We start from the raw sequence: 19,009 nt of genomic DNA on the forward strand, positions 1-19,009 counted from the left end.
TCGGCCATCCTTGTCTCCTGTTCCAAAACTGCTGGGGGTGTGTTGTCCACCTCAATTCTTTTAAAGTAAGCCATAGTTTAATCATAACTCTGGGCACGAGATTCCTAAACAAGCTATACTATTGTACTTTGAACCTAAGCCAGAGCACCTCAGAGACATTTGATAAGCTAGCAGAAAATTTTAATGTTAATTTATGTTATGGTAATAATGAAATTATAACTATTAATATAAGCTAACACTTAAAAAGTCATAGAATTTAAACATAAGAATAAGCACACAGCTAGTGGTGGTTACACATGTCTGTAATTCTAGCACCCTGAGAGGCAAAGGCCACAGGATAGCAGTTTAAGCCCAGCTTGGGCACTTAGTGACAGGCTTGGCTCAAAATTTTAAAAAGGGTTAGGAATGTAGCTCAGTGTGATGGCCCTTAGTTCAATCCCCAGTAATACCACTCCCTAACCCAAGACAGGACATATTATAAAGTAATGCTTTAAACATGTTGTTAAAAAAAAATCCAGACAGGAGCCTGAAACGTAAGCTTAGTGGTGAACTGACTGCTAATACACAAAAGGCCCTGAGACTGATCCCACTCCCTAAATCCAAAGAGAAGTTTTATTTAAATATTGCAAAAACCTGAATGCTGTCTTCTAACTAGCCTCAAAGGTCATCAGGACCTGTCTTTTCTCCTTGATTTGGCAAGTAACTAAATCTGTAACTTGTCTAATAGAAGGCATTTTTTGAAATACATTTTGGGTATTTTTGAACCTTTCCCAAAACTTAATTTTCTAAGCCAAAGATTGTGAAAGTAATTCTTGCAGTTCTCAAAGCATGGCCCAGAAAATCCTAGCAAGTGATCTATTAACTTTTTCAGGAACTATACAAAGCTAAAACTATTTTCATAATAGATATTAACAATTCTTTACTTGCCTTTTTCAGTCTGACAATATTGGGTTACTTATTTAAAATGAACACTAGTAAAATTTCCCATTGTAATTTTTCATACAGTAAATGCCAATGACAAAATAATGTAACTAAGAAAGGGACCAAAAGATGGAAGGAAAGAGAAAAGGGTAGTAAAAAGAATTAAGACATGTTATATCCATGTACCAACACTACAGACACGTACACGGGGATTTAGCTCAGCGGCATAAGCACCTGCCTTGCAAGCAGGTGGTCATGAGTTTGATCCCCGGTACTGATAAAAATGAAAAAGACAAAAAAAAATTTTTTTTTTATATTCATGACTAAAATACAACTGAAGTATAAGAACCATGATCTAATCTGCAATACTAGCCCTTTTGGTTCAGTTTGTCCTTACTCCACTCACTGGTCTTAAAAGACAAGGTATTTTATTGTTACCTATAAAATATATTTAACACTGTTACAAAGAAGGTAAGTCTTTCAAAGAAATGAGGGCGGAATTTCCATACTGATTTTTACAGTGGTTTCACCGGTTTATATTCCCACCAACACTGGGGAAGGGTTCCTTTTTCCTTGTAGCCTCTCTGCCATTAGTTATTGGTTGCTTTCTTACATTTAGCCCTTATTTCTGGAGATGGAATCTCAGTGTTGTTTTAATTTCCATCTCTCTAACAATCAATGATGCTGAACATTTTTTTAAGTATTTCTTTGTTGTTTATATTTCTTCATCTGAGAAGTGTATATTCATCTCAGATGACTATTTTTGGATTGGGGCTTTAAATCTGGGAGTGGGTTGTCTTTTCACTCTGATGGTATTTTGTCTTGCTGTGCAAAAGCTTTTTAATAGGATGAGATCCCAGTTACTAATTTTTTATATTATTTCACGTGCAACTGAGATTTTGTTCATGATTTTGCCTATATAGATGTCTTCAAAGCTTCTATCTATTCTCTTTTCCAGCACATTTAGTGTCTGTGTTTTAATATATAGGTGCTTGATCTATTTGGATTTTAGTTTAGTGCATGAGGACAGACATTGGCCTAGTTTTGGTCTTTGGCATGTAGAAAGCCAGTTTTTGTAGAAACATTTATTAAAGAGGCTTTCCTCCAGTGAATGTGTTTGGCTCCTTTGTCAAAGATAAGGTGGCTGAGTGGGTTTGGAGTTGTTTCTGCATTTTCTAATTTGCTCCATTAATTCTTGGATCTGTTTTATTTTTTTGCTGGTACCATGCTGTTGTTATTTTAGTAGCTTTGTAGTATAATTGCAAGTCCAGGATTGAGATGCCCTTTGCCTTGCCGTTGGTGCCCAGAATTGCTTTTGCTATTTAAGGTTTTTTGGCTCAAAATAAATTTTAGAAATGTTTTCTTTAGTTCTGTGAGATATGCTAATGGTATTTTGATCTGGACTGTATTAAATCTATATAACAATTTTGAGAGTATGGTCACTTTTACTATGTTGGCCCTTACTATTCATATAAGCAAGGGTTATCTTTCCATTTTCAGATATTCACTTCAATCTCATTTTCCTTCTGAGTATCTTCCCAGAAGATTTTAAAAGCATCCTATCAAAACAATGTTATGTGTACTCAGGTTTATAGCAGCACAGTTTATAATATTTAAATCTTGCAAACAATCTAAAACAGAGGAATGCATAAAGATATATTTTTAAAAAATGTAACAGAGTACTACTGTGCCATAAAAAAGATAAATATGAGGGGCTGGGGATTCAGCTTAGCAGCCTAAGCACCTGCCTGGCAAGCAGGCAGTCGTGAGTTCAATCCCTGGTACCGATAAAAACGAAAAAGACAAAAAAAAAAAAAAAAAGATAAATATGAAAGATTTCTAGGTATATGAATGCATGTTAAGACCATATTCTTAAGTGAAATACATTACATGTATAAATATCGCATTGCCTTTCTGGTATGAGAAACTGAAACAGTAAACAAATATCAACATGTACAACAGATATTGTGAAATGGGAAGAAATTGTTCGAAAGGAAAAAAACTAGATTGGGAAACAAACTAGGGAAAAGAAGGAAGGAAAAAGGACTGAAAGAAACGGTAAAATAGAAACAAAGCATTGTAAATAGAGGGGGGAAGAGGGATTTAAGGGAAAATGGGGTTGGGAAAAAATGCGAATAAAACATATCATGTACAGGTACAAATTCCCTATGATGACTATGATCATTATATGTATATATAAAATGTACCAATAAACTTATTTTAACAAAACAAAACATGAAGGATTTTTATTTACCTGATGTTATATGGAAATAATTGCATACTGACATATCAAATTAAATAATATCTGAAAATTGAACCTACTCTTATGTATTTAATATAACAGGTAAATAATAAACTATAAAATTCAATATGCTTTACCCAACATGCTCCATGTTTCCCCTGAAATAACATGTAGCCGGTAAATAATCAGCCTTGAAAACTAGAGATCAAAAGCGCAAGCCCTAGTGAGCCTCTTTTTGTCTTACTTTCCTTACAGAGTAGCCACTAACCCAGAAAACAGTGATGCTAGGTAAGGCATGACAGGCTGACGGCGGCTGGTGTTTTTTGATCTGCAGGTCTTATTTTTGGGAGACGAGGTTATATCTGTTTATGTGCGTATATATGAGAGAATTCAATATGTCTGACTGTAATGAATTGTTTCCCATCTATAATGTAAGTATCTATTACAAACCCAGTTTCAAAAATATGAGAAGAAACCATATAATTACCATTACGATTTCAAGTGCAGGAAGAATTCCTAATTTTGCTAAAGTTTTGAAAAATGCATCTCTGTTTTGAGGTTGTAATGTCTGAGAAAATGCACAAAATTCCTTGAAAAAATTAACCTGTAATGTTAAAAAATTATAGTGAGAAGTTGAAAAACACAAAAATAAATTAGAGCACACTATTTTAGTTACTACGATCTGGGATTCACCCTTCTGAAGGATCTTGTTTTTTTCCCAATACAATGGCTCCTTAAAACCTACTTAAAAAAATATTAAGCACTAGCATTCTATTAATAGTTAAATTTGCATTATTTCTCAAAGACTGAATCTCTCTCAATACACGACAGTGCAGAAATGCTGTATAAGGCATATGCATAGAAACTGTCTTATAATGAGCTAGCTGGGTCCCCACAAAGTCCTATAAAACATGAAACAATTTTAGTAACTATAAGTGACCATCAGAAATTATACCTTAGAACAATAATTTTATAAATGAGAAAACAAATATGCTATTGATAACTACCCAAAGATGACTCCCAAGTTTTGAAGTTAGTAATCTTTCATTATTTTATAGAATATCTAAATTCTATTATGCTTGAAAAATGGTAAATATCTAGCAAAAAGCAATCTTGCTTTTTCTTACTCTATTCTTTTCTTACAAAGAGTTTATATTTTGAAAAAAACCTTATAAAAAATAAAATACAAATATTTCAAAAAAATTACTTGCCATTCAATTTGTAAAGAAGTACTTTTTTTTTTTTTTTTTTTTTACATTTCTTTGTTAGAAATAAAAACATCTCTAGTTATGTATCTATAACTGCAAAAATGTCTTTGCAGTTTTCCTTGATATAAAGCACTTATATGATTTGGGGATTTACAAGCCATTCAAATTCTCCACTAAGGGGAAAAACAAACCAAAACATTCTAAGAGTTTTCTAAATTATATAAAAACAAATTTTTAGAAATTGTGAATGGTCACTTTAGAGTTCAACTTAAACATACTTTTTATCACATACTAACTATAAACAATTCAACAAATTCAAGATTAAAGGTTATATAAGCCAAATCAATAAATCCTCTTTAAGAATCTGAATTTCAAAAATAACTTACCAATTCACGCCGTTTATCATCATCTGTAGCTTCATCTGTTAACTGTGCAAAAACTTCTGACAAAAACTTCTCATCTTCCTGTGTGAAAAGAAATTATGAAATACAAATAAGTGTTATACTACTTTACATGATTTATACACAGTACTGCAAAAACAGATGAAAACTAAACAGCATTTCATTGCAAAACCTAAAATTTCAGAGCACAGCATCTAGTTTAACTAAAAATACCACTATTAAAGAACTGTTTAGCAAACCCAAATATTTAGAGATACTTTGGCACATAATTTAATTTTGCTATCTTCTCTAGCTTTTCCAGAGTCTATTTGCTCTTTAAACACAATTCAAACAGGAAAAAGGATTTCACTGCCATTTCACAGATGATTTGAAAAACATGGCACAGGAACAGCAGTAAAGAAAGCCAAATTCTGGCAGCAAAAAAGATTAAAATGCCATGTAAAACACAACAAAATCTCATAAAAGTATAATAAGAATCTCTAGCCCACTATAGCATTCTCATATTGTTATAGTCTCCAAGAACGTAATTAGGTGACAAAATACTATAAAACTTCACTTTGTGACTCTGAGGTCTGGTATGAGTCAATTTCCTAACCACTGTTTAAAAGTACAATTAACATACAATACAATATACAGCTTTTTTTTTTAACAGTGACAATGTTTATTTGAAAAAGTAAGAGTGAAGAATGAGGAAAAAATTGTTTCTGCAAAGTGAGCAAAACCATGATAGCCTAAACTATGTGGTGGTTTGGTTTATTTTGGTTTTTGCTTTTGTCTTCCTGAGACAGGGTCTTGTGATGTAGTTCAGGCTGGCCTTGAGCTCACTAAAGGATTTTTAAATGTAAAACTATGATTGATAGTATAGGAGAACATTAAAATGTTAATTGTGGCTATCTTTTGGTGACAGATTTTAAATTTGTTTTGTTTATTTTCCAACTTTCTACAATAAAATCAGCCTATGAAATTACAAACAAAAAAACTGACATAAATATCAAAATTTGTTTTGGAAGATCTACAACCAAACCTGCTAAAAGAAAATTGTTGAATTTTTCAGTGCTTTTAAACCTTAGTTACATCTTCAAATTTTGCTTTTATGAAGTGCAATTTCCATTATTTTTAATTAGAATGGCATGTTTTAAAAATGTTCAGAGCACTATGATCTGCAGAGCTGACAGCAAAATCTAACTATAATATAAAGGATATATTTCAAATACCTATCTTTTTTCCTACTGTGGATTATCCATGAAATGATATCAATTCCTTAAGTCTTTATGAAATACGGTGGTGCACACATATGAAGAAATACACGAACGGTGCTCTCTGTGTAAAGCACAGTTCTCCCACCAAACATCAGTGGGTGTTACTCAAACACAGAACACTGATAAAAGATAAAATCTTTTTATCAGTCTGACTCGGAATGCTGTTTGTTATTTATAGCAGCAACTCTTTTTATCATTTTGATAAAGAAATTCATATTTATTTCTATTCACAGCTTTAATAATTTTTTGTCTTTCTCTGTCTCTCCCAGATTAAATCTTCATCCTTTCCTGTCTGAAGATTTTTAACTTTCTGCAGAATATTTTCATAGAATAAAGTTCTGATTCCTTGATAAATGCAATTTCCCACTTAAATTCTTCTCATATGGTTCAGCATGAGAATTATCAATAACTTGAACTGCATAAAATATTATACACAATCTCAAATATTATGTAGTTTATTGAGAGAAAGCTTTCTGATTGCTAGTATGCATGCATATATATTTTTTTGTCTGGAGATGTAGCTCACTGGCATAAGCGTTGGCCAGACAAGTGTGAGGTCATGAGTTTGATTTTCAGTTAAAAAAAAAAAAAGTATATATATATATATATATATATAAATTTCTAGCATTATTCTTGACAATAGTCTCTAAATTACAAAATTAATGTTTTAATATATATAATGCAGAGAAATAATTTATACAATGCAGAGAAAAAATGAGTGACATCTTTTAAAAGCTATCATAAGGTTAGAACATCTTTTCCTAAATCCTTACTCCCTTCCCCAAGTAATTAAGCTTTTGGTTTTCTTTTCTATTTCAGGTTTTAACAAAACGTAATTATATAAATTATATATTGTATATAATTATGTAAATTATACAGTGTGTGGCTATACTGGATCACAACAAAACATGAAGAGAGGTTGCTTGTATAAAGTATAAATCAAACACTTCTTTCAAATTTCAGGTAAACAAGCAAAACAAAAGAGAATACATTCACAATGCTTAAAATGATTTAAACACAGATATTTAGAATTAGACCAGGCTTTATGATTTTACTTAAGACACTGCCTACTCCAATTTTAAACTGAAAGAGACTGAGGTCCAAGGTGTTGACCTGTCTGAGGCTAGTGACAGAATTAGCATTCAGAATCTGGTCTTAAAGTCACTCTTCAATGTATGGGTCATTGTTGCCTCCCAACTGGCATGTTTTGAAAAAGCTGTTAATATTTTTTTCTTCTACTTTTTTTTCTTTTACCCTTGAAATAAAATGAATTTGGAAAAAAATATTTAGGATTTTCTAATTTAAAAAATGAAAATAAAAAGGTCACTCTTACCAAATAAACTTTCGAATACTTTCCTAAATTAAGAATCAACTACAGCAAAACACACACAAGCTAGAAAGGGCTGACTCTAATAAACATTTTAAACATGTTGAACCTTTTCACTAAAACAAAAAATCGCTTGAAAAGAATCATATCACAGAAAACATTTTTTTTTTTTTTTTTTTTGTCTTTTTGAGACAGGGTCTCGCTATGCAGTTCTGGATGGCCTTGAGCTCACTTTATAGCCCAGGCTGGTCTCGCACTCATAATGATCCTCCTGCCTCAGCCTCCCGAGTGCTGGGATTACAGGCGTGAGCGACCAAGCCCAGCTCACAGCAAACATTTTTTTGAGGCATTTGAAGACTGTACATATTTAATTAGTAACAAATGAAAAGTTAGAAATTTCCCTTTGTGGTCAAACCTCATCTACAAAATAGGTTTAAAAAAAAAAAAAGTAAACCACAGATTCTTCTGGGTTTGCTTTAAGCTCAACTCTTCCCTAGCACAGTGGAAATACAGTGCCTGCTATGTGTTAAAATGTTAACATTTGAGATTGAGAAATGTTCCCAAACATTTCTAGGAAAGGCAGAAATTAAAACTTCCTGTTCTTAAAAGGATCTTATTCTTTAACTGCTAATGTACAAATAATCTCATTATAGGCCCTTAGGAATTCAATTTATAAAATATGCTTGAAGTGTATTTCTAAATTTTAGGCACTGGAATTTTGAGTTGCAGCTAGCTAGAAAATTCATGTTAACTAAAATCTGATCCCCTTATCACGCTTAAGACAATCAATGCGTTATATACTATGAGCTACTAATGACATTATGTGCTTTTATATAACTTCTCAGTTAACTTATAATTTATATATGGCTTTGCACTACTAAATCTTGGTCTACTTAATACATATGTACATTTTCACTTGCCTTAGTTAACTCATGTAACAGCAGACTGATAGTCATTCAAAGGGTGATAAATATGCATACTAGATAGCCGAAAGGATATGTGAAAAATTTTATATCTAGCCAAATATTTCTATATAGAAACCTGAGGTGAGCTTCAGGAACTGAGCATTTCAAGGTCAGTAGCCACAATCTTTTACTTTTCTCATGCACTTTTCAAAATAGAATTTAATACCACTATTGGCATATATAAAAAAATTAAGTGGTAAATCTTAGATTGAAAAAAAAATTAAGTGGTAATTCATAGGACCAGAAATGAGTATGACTTTACTGGGGGTTGAACTTAGCACTTCACGTATGCTAGGCAAGGATTCTACTACTCAAGTTACAAACCCAGCCTTCCAATTTTAATTTTTTTGGTACTGTGCATCAAACTCATGACTACACACTTGCAAGGCAGGCGTTTATGCTGCTGAACTAAATCCCCAGCTCCCAACATTTTTTTTTAAAAGCTTCATTTGATTTGTTATTATAGCTTCACAAATAAATGTATTATAAAGTGCCACAAATATTTATAGAAACCCTCTAAATCAAAAGTAGTCATCTGAAAAGTAGATTTGAGATTCTGACACTAGGTTCTTCACGTGAAGAGTGTGACTCTATCTGCAATCTCCTGAAACTCTTTTTGTCAGCAAGTAAAATATGAACTGTACTGCATGGTTTAATTAAAAATAAACTCCCCCAAACAACTAGTCCTATACGTTTATAAGAAGAATGAATCTAATGTGTATGTTTAGCATCCATCATTCATTACTGGGGAATAATGAAAACGTTATTAGGTAAAAAAAATGACTTGAAAAAGTATATTCTATATAAAAAACAGTAACAGAAAGGTTAATATTGGTTAGAAGTGTCACAGAGTCTAATAGGTAAGTATTAAGTCAGAGATTTTCCTAAGATTCCTTTAGTAACTCCAAAATTTATGAAGGGCCCCTAAGAATTTTCATTATATGTATTATACTTAGTATTTATCATGATTAAAATTATACCTAAAGCATTTGAAAAAGTTTTAAATTCCATAATTCATTATGTTTATGTAAATTTTAAAATCAGAAACAAATATAGGATTCAAAATTTTAAAATGGTCCTCTTTTATATTTTTGTATCTCTTTTATATTGGCTTAAAATAGACAATTTCTGCATTTAACCTTGTTATGATACATTGTTTTGGCTCAAGTGTAAAAAAAAAAAAAGTGTCACACTAACATGAAGCTAGAAAAGGGAAAACCTAAGTGATGCCTCTGAAAGGGTTTGGGGACCTTAAGGGATCCACAGGCCATCCTCTGTGAACCACTACCCTAAGTACACACACAGTAGCTGCTCAATGAGCTCAGTAACTGATAACGAAATAACTAAGGTAGTAACATAGGACACCTAATACAGTGTAATATTATAATGTAAACTCTTCAAAAACATGCTTAATATACTATTAAGATGTGAAGGACTAACATAAAAAAGATATGAAACTTATATTTGATTTTTTTATGTTAGGATAGGGTCTTGCTATGTAGCCCAGGCTGGCCTTGAATTCACCACAATCCCCCTGCCTCAGCTTTCCAAATGCTGGGATTACATATATGCACCACCATGCCTGATAAAACCTGAATTTTGGAACTCAAGGAGACAGAATAAAATCAACTTCACATAGCCGCCAATAACCAGTTACCATCATCTAAAAATTAATGAGTGTTTCTCAACCCTAGTTGTACATCTGTGTATCTGGTAGGGCCTTTGTACTGAGCTTCAGTTCGAGCCAGCCTGCCTTCATCTACTATTTATTTTGAGACACAGTCTGAATTTCCTAGGTTGGGGTAAACTTGTAAATCCTTCCACTTCAGCCTCTCTCACTGTTGTGGATTCACAAATATGCACCACCACACCTGGGTGCAACAAGATATTTTGAAAAATAGTTGCACAGGGCTGGGGCTGTAGCTTAGTGATAAAGCAGGTGCCTAGCATATGCCAAGTACTGGTTCAATCGCAGGAGCCAAAAAAAAAACCAAACAGACCAACCAACCAACAAAAAAAATCCCCCAAAACCTAAAAACCAGAAAACACAAAACCAACAACAAAAACAAAACCAAACCCCAAGTGAAACAAACAAAAAAACTGTGTTACTGGTATCTACAACAGGCAAATCCATAGAGATGCTAAGTACAACAGTGGATACCAAGAGATGGGAGAAATGGGGAAGGAGTTATTGTTTAATTACTAGTTTTTGTTTGGGATGATGAAAAATTCTGAAAATAAGAGGTTGTGTAACATTAAATAACCTTAATGTCAACCAGCTGTACATTTACATGCTGTTAAAACTGAATTTTATCGGTAACCCACCTAAATTTTAAAAATATAAAAATTTAAAGTAACAGCTGTATCACAGAATATTTAAAAATACAAAGTCTGTGTTATAAAATTGCTTTTTCATAAAACCACAAGATATGTTTTCTCTGACAGTACATTTAAAGTAAACAAAAAGACTTTTGAACAAAATAGCTTAAACTCTTACTCAACATTGTATCTGAAAACAGAATTGCGAAGAATAGTACTTACCTGCAACATGCTGACTATCTCAACTTTGTTGAAGAAAATAAAAGATGTAAGAGTAGAAAGAAAATTCTCTTCAAAAACGGATGGGGTAGGCAAAATGATATCCTGAATATACTGTACCCTGTAAGTCTGGTGTATTTTTTGCCTTAGTTCTGAGTCTGTTATTGGTATAACTTCCTTAAATTTTGCAGTTTTGGTCAAGAATTCTCTGTGTCTTTTTGGCTGGGCCAAAGCAGGATCATATTCAAGGCATCCCACGACATCCATGATACACTCATCAGAAAACATTACCTCAAAAAGAGTTGCTTTATTTAGGAATAAGATTCCTCTAATAATTTCATACAAATGGTGTAAGCCTTCAGTGTTTTCTAAGTTCTCACAAGCTTGGAACAGCTGCAGGAGTTTTTTAATATAGCCTTCATTTTCCAAGGCCAGAGCCAGCTTTTCCCTTCGAATAGGTGAGGAGAGAACTGAGGTAACTAAATCAGCAATCTCTTCAAGTTTATTGAGTTCACACGTGGGCAGATCAATCAAATGACTGGTTTCAGGCATTTCTTCAAATCGCTCTTCTTCGGATTCATCGATGAGGTCCTGAGTGACTTCTACTGATGGATCCTTACCTTGAACCTAAAAACACCCAAGTAGAGGTGGTAATCTTAAAATGCAAAAGAATTTAATATCATGGAAATCAAATCACTGACTACTGAATTTAAGTAAAAATATCTTGCATGGAATCAATGTCAGTAATTTAGTCACTATTAACTAAAAGTGAAGTGGGAGTAGGGTTTGGATATACCTACTTTAAAATCAATTATTTGAATCTTAAATAATTGACTACAGATCATTTCCTTTTTAAATTTATTGACCTGTAACTTTAGGTTAACTCTGATGCTTGATAACATGAGTAATCTCTCCTGGTATTATGTAGATTTATAAGGTTAATCCTGTAAATAATATAGTAATAACATGCAGTTGTTTAATAGCTTCACCATACCTAACAATTGCAAATAACAGAAGGCAACTCTTCTGTTTGCCCCATCACTAAATGTGACTTAAAGTACCTATCATACCATCACATTGGCTTGATGAGGACATCATTAAATTCACACCAAACTAAAACCTCATTCTATTAAGAGTAACGGATTTCCTCCAAGTTCTTTTCAAACTAACTTTTGAAAAAGTATTTGCTTCTGTTGAAAATCTAAAACTGGTTATGAACTATTTTAAAAAGCATTTATCTCTGTAATAAAGTCCAACCTCTATTATCTACATAATTAGAACAAAATGAATGGAGAGCTGTTTATAATTCAGACTCATAACTGTTGTGGTTTGTGTCTAGCTGTCCCACCAAACCCTCCTAAAGTTTTCCATGAGGTTATTTTGGAGGTGGCTGGGCTGATTCGGAGTGTGTGATGGATTCCTAGTGCAATGCTGGGATTAAGGGTGTGACTGCTACACACAGTTTAGGGCAGGTAACCTGCAAACAACATGAGGGACAGAGAGAGGTTTGTCTTCTCTCCTCTTGATGCTTTTTTATTGTCTTTCATTGCCATGTGAATGGCTGGCCCTCTGCCACGTGCCATCTTGCCTTTGGAGCCAGCCAATTATGGAGTGAAATTTCTGCAAACTGTGAGCTAAATAAACTTTCCCTGTTTTACGTTGGATGTTGGAGTTTTGTCTGAGCAACAAGTAAGACAACAACTCAAACACAGCTAATGAATTTTCAATGAATTACTCTACTCAACAATATTTAGAACTTTATGCTTAAAAAACTTTCTAATTAAAGAATCAAGCTATATTATGTAAGAGGGACTGAAGGGAGGGGGTTGGAGAAAAAAGAATCAAGAAACTTTTTAATTCATAACACAAAAGTGCAGCTCTAGCCTCAGTTTTCTTTTCTTTATTTAGTTTTATCTTTTTGAGCCAGGGTCTTTTCTACGCAGTGCAGGCTGGCCTTGAGCTCACTTTGTAGCCCAGACTCGTCTTGAACTTGCAATGATCCTCCTGCTTCAGCCTCCCTACTGGGGTTAGAGGCATGTGCCACCACCACAGCTATCCTCAGTCTTCTGTATCTCAACAAATTCTGAGAAAAAAAGTTCCATGTTTCTTTATTCACCAAAGCAACATAAAAATTAAAACTCTAAGAGCCTGAGGGAAAAAACAGATAAACAGATGTATATGATTTACCTCTTCCTAGAGAAAACAGTACTTCTGAGTTTTCACCAGGGTTGCCTGGTTTAGGAAAACTGACATATAAATGTAAAACAAAGTTTAAGAAAATAAGTCATAGAGCATTTCGGATAAAGTGCTTTGAGAATTTACAATTCCTTCCAGTTCTCAAGGGTGTGTGTGTGTGTGTGTTGGGGGCAAGAACCATGAAGGGAGTATCACTGGATGTTGGAAATATGTGACATGCATATGACCACACAACTAGAAATGTAAAATGAAGATAGATCATGGAAAGTCAAGCTAAACAATGAGTTACAGTGGAGGCAAACATGCAAAATTTTCAGAAAGTTAAATGTGGTACTAGTTGTATGGGATAATTTGAAAGAATAAATTCTATATTTTAAAAAGCACAAATTTAGTTTATATATACTAAATTTGGAGTGGTGGTAGGACATACAGAGATTGGCATAGATGAGGAAGAGCTACGAGAGGAGAACTCACAAATGTTCCTATAATGTTAAACTTGTAATAAGGATTATGACTTCTTTTAAAAAAGCGGGGGGAGGATGACGGGAGAAGAAATGATAGTAAGAGACTAATTTTACTATGTTTGAAGTGTTTAAATATTTAGCATGGAAATAAACTGTGGGCTTACTCAGGAAAAAGAATAGAGCAGATGTGTTTCATGTTAGGGTAATAGCTAGAAGACTGTATGACAGTAACAAGAAAAAATGACAATGGAGTATGTAAGTAGGAAAGAAAAGTCAGAGGTTATAATAAAGAAATAAGTTTAGATCAGATGAACTAACTGAACTTCAAAGGAATACAGCTTGCATATGGAGTGTAGATTGGTACAACCGGGGTAACCAGTGCAGAGCTTCCTCAAAAAACTACGTTAGGAGGTTCCATTTGATCCAGCTATCCCCTTCTGGGCATTTTCCCAGAACTGAAATATCATACCATAAGGATATATGTGCAACCATGTTTATCGTAGCATAATTTGAAATATAGCTAAATCTTGCAAACAACCCAAATGTTCATCAACTGTGGAATGGATAAAAAAGATGTGGTATTTTTATTCAATGGAGTATTACTCAGCGAAAAAGAAGGATACACTCAAGGTTTTCATAGGTAAATGGATGCAACTTGAGACCACACTCATAAATGAAATAAATTAGACGTGAATGTGTAAGCACTGTATTGTCTCTTTAATGTAAAAAACTGAAAACCTGAGTAAGATCCAAAGCGTACAACACATACTGTGAAAATGAAAGGGGAAGAAACTGTTCAAAAGGAAAGAACAACTGGCATGGGGGAAAGGAGAAAGGAAAGAAGGGAGGTTATATATATATATATATCTGTTACCTCATCAAAAAGAACAGTTTGTGCTTTCACTGTTTGAACATATTTTTATGCCAATATCGTGTAATCTGAGCAATTATTTTGGACAAAATGCGATATATTGTTAATCTACAAAACTGATAATTCTGTACTTTTTGCATTTACAAAATTTTAAAAATTGATAAAAAAATAAAAGCACAGCTCCACAAAGATCAACTTGATTACGGTATGTTTATTTCTGTTATCTACTATTAATGCTCAAAATTTATTGTGTTATCTACTATTAGTTCTCAAAATTTTTCTAAACTCAACTTCGATCTGATCATGGGCATAGTAGCACACATCTGTAATCCCAGCACCTGGGAGGCTGAGGCAGAAGGATCTCAGTGAGTTTGAGGTCAGTCTGGGCTATAGTTCAAGGCCAGCCTGCACTACACAATGAGACCCACGGGGCAGGGGTGGATAGAAAGAAAAAGAAAAAAAAAAAAAGAAAGAAAGAAAGAAAAAGAAAAGAAAAATGCAAAAATAGACAGGAGTCAGTATTTTTTTTTAAAGAAAGTTGAGGCATGGTGGCACATTCCTATAATCCCAGCACTTGGGAGGCTGAGGCAGGAAGACTGCTGTGAATTTAAGGCTAGCCTCGGCTACAAAGTAAGTTCAAGGCCAGTCTGAACAGCAGAGTGAAAACTTGTCTTGAAAAGACAAACCAAACTATCAAGATCTGTCAATCCCACACAACCCCAAATATCTATATAAATACCGTCAGTGATTGCCACACACTAAGTATCTCCAATTTTCTCCCATTGGAGGCATGGGTTTTTTGCTTTTGTGAAGTTACTTATAGGCGTGTAATTTGCATTATTTAATAAAATGTACACCAAGAGAGTCATGTATAACTTGTGGGCAGAACTTTTAAAAGAAAGAACGCTGATATGCTATCTTTCCTTCTTACTGCATCAAAATGAATTCTTCATCAGCATAGTCCTTGAGTAGCTCTCAAAAGCAGTTCTTTCCCTTCTAACTCTACCCTCACTGGTTAAAAACGGCAAAGCCAACTCAATCCAGAGTTAAATTAATCTTACTGGACTGGTAGACTAGCCAAACTTAACATCCTATTCAAAGGTACTGAAGTTTGCATTAAAAAAAATCAATGACAGGACTGGTAGTGTAGTTCAAGTGTAGAGCACTGGCTAAGGGGACAGAAGGGCAGGGAGAGACAAACGCAGAAGACAGAAAGTAACAGAGTTAAGTACTGAATAAGGGAAAATGCTATGAACGAAATGTAATATTAATAACCGTACATCAAGAAAAACAAAGAACAAGAGATGCTATTACGTCCTAGCTCAGTAATAGCAGATGCCTAGAAAAATGCAAACATGTTTGCCAAGACCACCTTTGCCCTCAGAACTTGGTAAGGGCAAAAGGGAGTTTATAACCTCTACTTTGGAGACCTTTTCTCTTATAACATGATGATGAACTTGATTGTTAATGATCAAGTGTGAGTGTAGTAATGTGTGCCAGGACTTACTGACTTTCACTATCCAGGTTACACCTACTATCATGTTCTATTACTGACCTACAACTAGAAGTTCATGACTTAAAAGCTCCTGAACCCTGCCCCTTACGCCCTTTCTTTTTAGATGATTTTAATCTGTATCAATTCACTATAATAAATTATACCAGGAATGTTATCTTTGAATCTAATGAACTACTGGACTAGCAAAGTAATCCTTGAACCTCATGAACACTAAATTTGAGAGTGATACAAAGGATTTCCCAAACCAAGTAGAAACAGTACAAGATAAAGTTCAGCAAAAATTGCTAGGACAAATTTATGATGCATTCAAGAATAAATTATATCTAAACCACATGAATAAACAAAACACTGAGGTTGGGGACACGATATAGTATGTTGATTATTGGAAAATGTTATCTACCATATAAATGTAAGTTTTAACAAATATATAAATTAACCTCTTAGTTCTTCTGCATTATTCATTACTTTTTTAAACATGCTGAGTACATGAAAATGCTAGTTACCATGCTGGCATCAGGGAAAGGAGGAAGAATACAAAATAGAACACCCTTTTTGAACTTATAATTAAAAAAGAGTACCCTTTATATATTACTGTTAATATTTTGGACAGCTTCATAAAATCATTGTAATACTTTTTCTTTTTTTTTGTATAAATTAGTGATTTTAATAGTTTAATCCCCTTCAGTACATTTTAATGGTTTTGACAGCCTTCAGAATGTTTTCATTATTTACACGGACTATTTCTTCCCTCTTTTCATGATTGAACATATAATCCAAACTAATCTTGAATCAAGAACAGAACAGCAAATATTAGTTGAGTACATCTTATTAGTCTCTAATTTAAATGACTTTTAAACCTCCACTTCATAGAAAGCTTTGCACACAAAAAATTCAACCCAATTCTTGGAGAACACATGAGAGGAAAAAAGGTTAAAAATCAGAACTCTTTCCACCAAAATCCAGCTTTAAAAACAAGGAAAACACAAAAGCAAAACAATGAACAAAACCATTTCATTTTTATTCTATGTATATTTTGCATAAATTATGAAAATGCTAATTTACTAATGTTTTTAATTACTTATCAGTAATAATAAGTGATAATGTATAATTCATAGTGCTCCATTAACACCAGGCACAGCAGGTTACAAAGTAGCAAAGAAACAAATCATCTATTTCCTCTTAAGAAGTTAATTGAGGTAAAGAAGGAAAAGAGGCTTGCTCTTCTCTGCATTTGGTCTTGGTGCTTTGCTATCTTTTGCTGCTTGAAGTGTTGCCTGCCACCCCTGGATTGAAGCCAGCTGATTATCATCTGAAACCTACAAAAACTATGAGCTAAATAAATCTGTCCTTCCTTAGTTTTGGGTGTTGGGTATATTGTCCCTGCAACAAGATAAAAGTAACCAAGACACAAGAATACTTTGATATAAACAAAGAGAAAGATCATTTTCACTGAGTCTGGTGGGGCACAAAGATGTTTATGCATGACCCCTTAAAGTTGCTTAATTTTCCTTATTCAAATTTTCATCAGTCCTGGAAAGTGGAACTGGCCTCAACCACAGATGAAATGTGACGAATATCCAGCTGAGCAGATGAGAAACCCAGCTAGAGATAATAGAAAACACCCAGAGACCAGAGGTCATCTTAAGTGCAGTCACTCGAGAGGATGCAATGCTACCAACTTGTGGGTCTCCCAGTTGTCTAAGACGGTAACCCAATGTTAGCTTAGGTTGGAATTTTTGTGACAAGGGAGAAAGAACTGACAGAGGTAGTGGAGAATGGGAAAGAAATGAACAATGTAGTGGGGGCGAGGCAAAGATAAGCAGATAGATAACAGCTGGCTACATAGGCTCCCTGAGATAGTCAACTTAGAATTCAATGTAATACAGGGTGGGAAGCCCCAAACAGAGGGAGATGAATTCTCTTGTCCCAAGAAGAAACTAAGGTGAGAGGAACCAGTCAAACATACAGTCCTGGTGCTATTATTGGAACAGCTAAAGGTTCAGTACTCCCACTGCAGCAGGCGACTTGCCGAGCTGTCTGAGGTCTCGCCACTTTGAATCGCTGGAGGTGCAGTCACACTGAGGTCGGGGGTTGACCAGCCCAATGGAGAGCTGAACTGGCAGGGAGCCTGTGCATTGACCTGTGGTGAGTGACGGGAGTGGAGCCATTCCACAGAAAAGGGGGCTCTGGCAGAAGACATTCTGGGACTAGGCAGGACTGGCAAGTACAAGGGGCAGCAGTGACTTCAGTCAGTTGTTCCCTTCCCAAATGGGATTGGTGGAGTGTGCTAGGCCTGGGTCAGGCAACCCAATAGGCTATCTGAAATCAATTCCCTACCACGGCAGTATACACTAACGCAGTGAAGCCCCACAAGTTTGACTAACCCGGACAGGAGGCGGCACACAGCAATACAGTGCAGGCCTCAGCAGCTTGACTGCTCCAGAGAGGAGAGGCCAGCATACGCTGCCCCTGTTTGCAACTCCCTAGCATAGGGCAGTGGGAAGGTTCACCAGCCAGAATGTTTCAGAAGAATTGTAACCAACAGAGAAAGAAAATGGGGCCTCCTGGAAGAAACAAAAAAGATGGGAAGAGGAAGCAACAACAAAGTCCCCAGGTCCCAACCCTGAGAACACTGACCCAGGACAGGTAAATACAAAGGAGAATGAGAACAGCAAACATGCAATATCAGACACGGCACCAGTGGAAATAAAGAGATACCTTTGGGACCTCATAGACGAGTTTAAAAGTGCAATATTTAGCCAAGTAAAGAAAGATATAAGAAGATTAATAAAAGAGATGGTAAGTACCCATCAAGCAGACAGCAGATACATAGAAGGAGGGAGGAACTCACACATAGGAGAAAACCATTTCATGAAGAATATAAAGAAAATATAGAATACATAAAGCAGATTCAAAGAGATTACCAGAAAATTAAACACTCTATGGAAAGATGGCAAATCTGCTTGAAAGAAATTAAGGATAGATTATCCAAACTGAAGGACAGTTTTGCAATGTGGGATTATGAAAGGAAAAACTTTTAAAAAATAACAAGGAAACAAGCAATAACAATACAAAGGCTACAAGACGACAAGAGGATCTAC

At 34.5% G+C, this 19,009-nt stretch overlaps 1 protein-coding gene across 5 annotated transcripts in view; it reads right to left on the bottom strand.

Moving 5' to 3' along the window:
• Ppp4r3b (protein phosphatase 4 regulatory subunit 3B) overlaps positions 1-19,009 on the bottom strand; it is a 75,355-nt gene that overhangs the window by 29,015 nt on the left and 27,331 nt on the right. For 4 of the 5 annotated variants that reach the window (XM_063229424.1, XM_063229423.1, XM_063229422.1 and 1 more), the window contains exons 4-6: positions 10,865-11,488; positions 4,758-4,835; positions 3,651-3,767 (exon numbers count right to left, since the gene is read on the bottom strand). In XM_063229424.1, the coding sequence (XP_063085494.1) occupies positions 3,651-3,767; positions 4,758-4,835; positions 10,865-11,488 (819 nt within the window). The remainder of the gene's footprint in view (positions 1-3,650; positions 3,768-4,757; positions 4,836-10,864; positions 11,489-19,009) is intronic. The other variant, XM_063229425.1, reaches the window with a different exon arrangement.

This window comes from Cavia porcellus, unplaced genomic scaffold (genome assembly GCF_034190915.1).
Source record: "Cavia porcellus strain 051 isolate PalLab524CR breed Dunkin Hartley unplaced genomic scaffold, mCavPor4.1 scaffold_18, whole genome shotgun sequence".
NCBI lineage: Eukaryota > Metazoa > Chordata > Mammalia > Rodentia > Caviidae > Cavia > Cavia porcellus.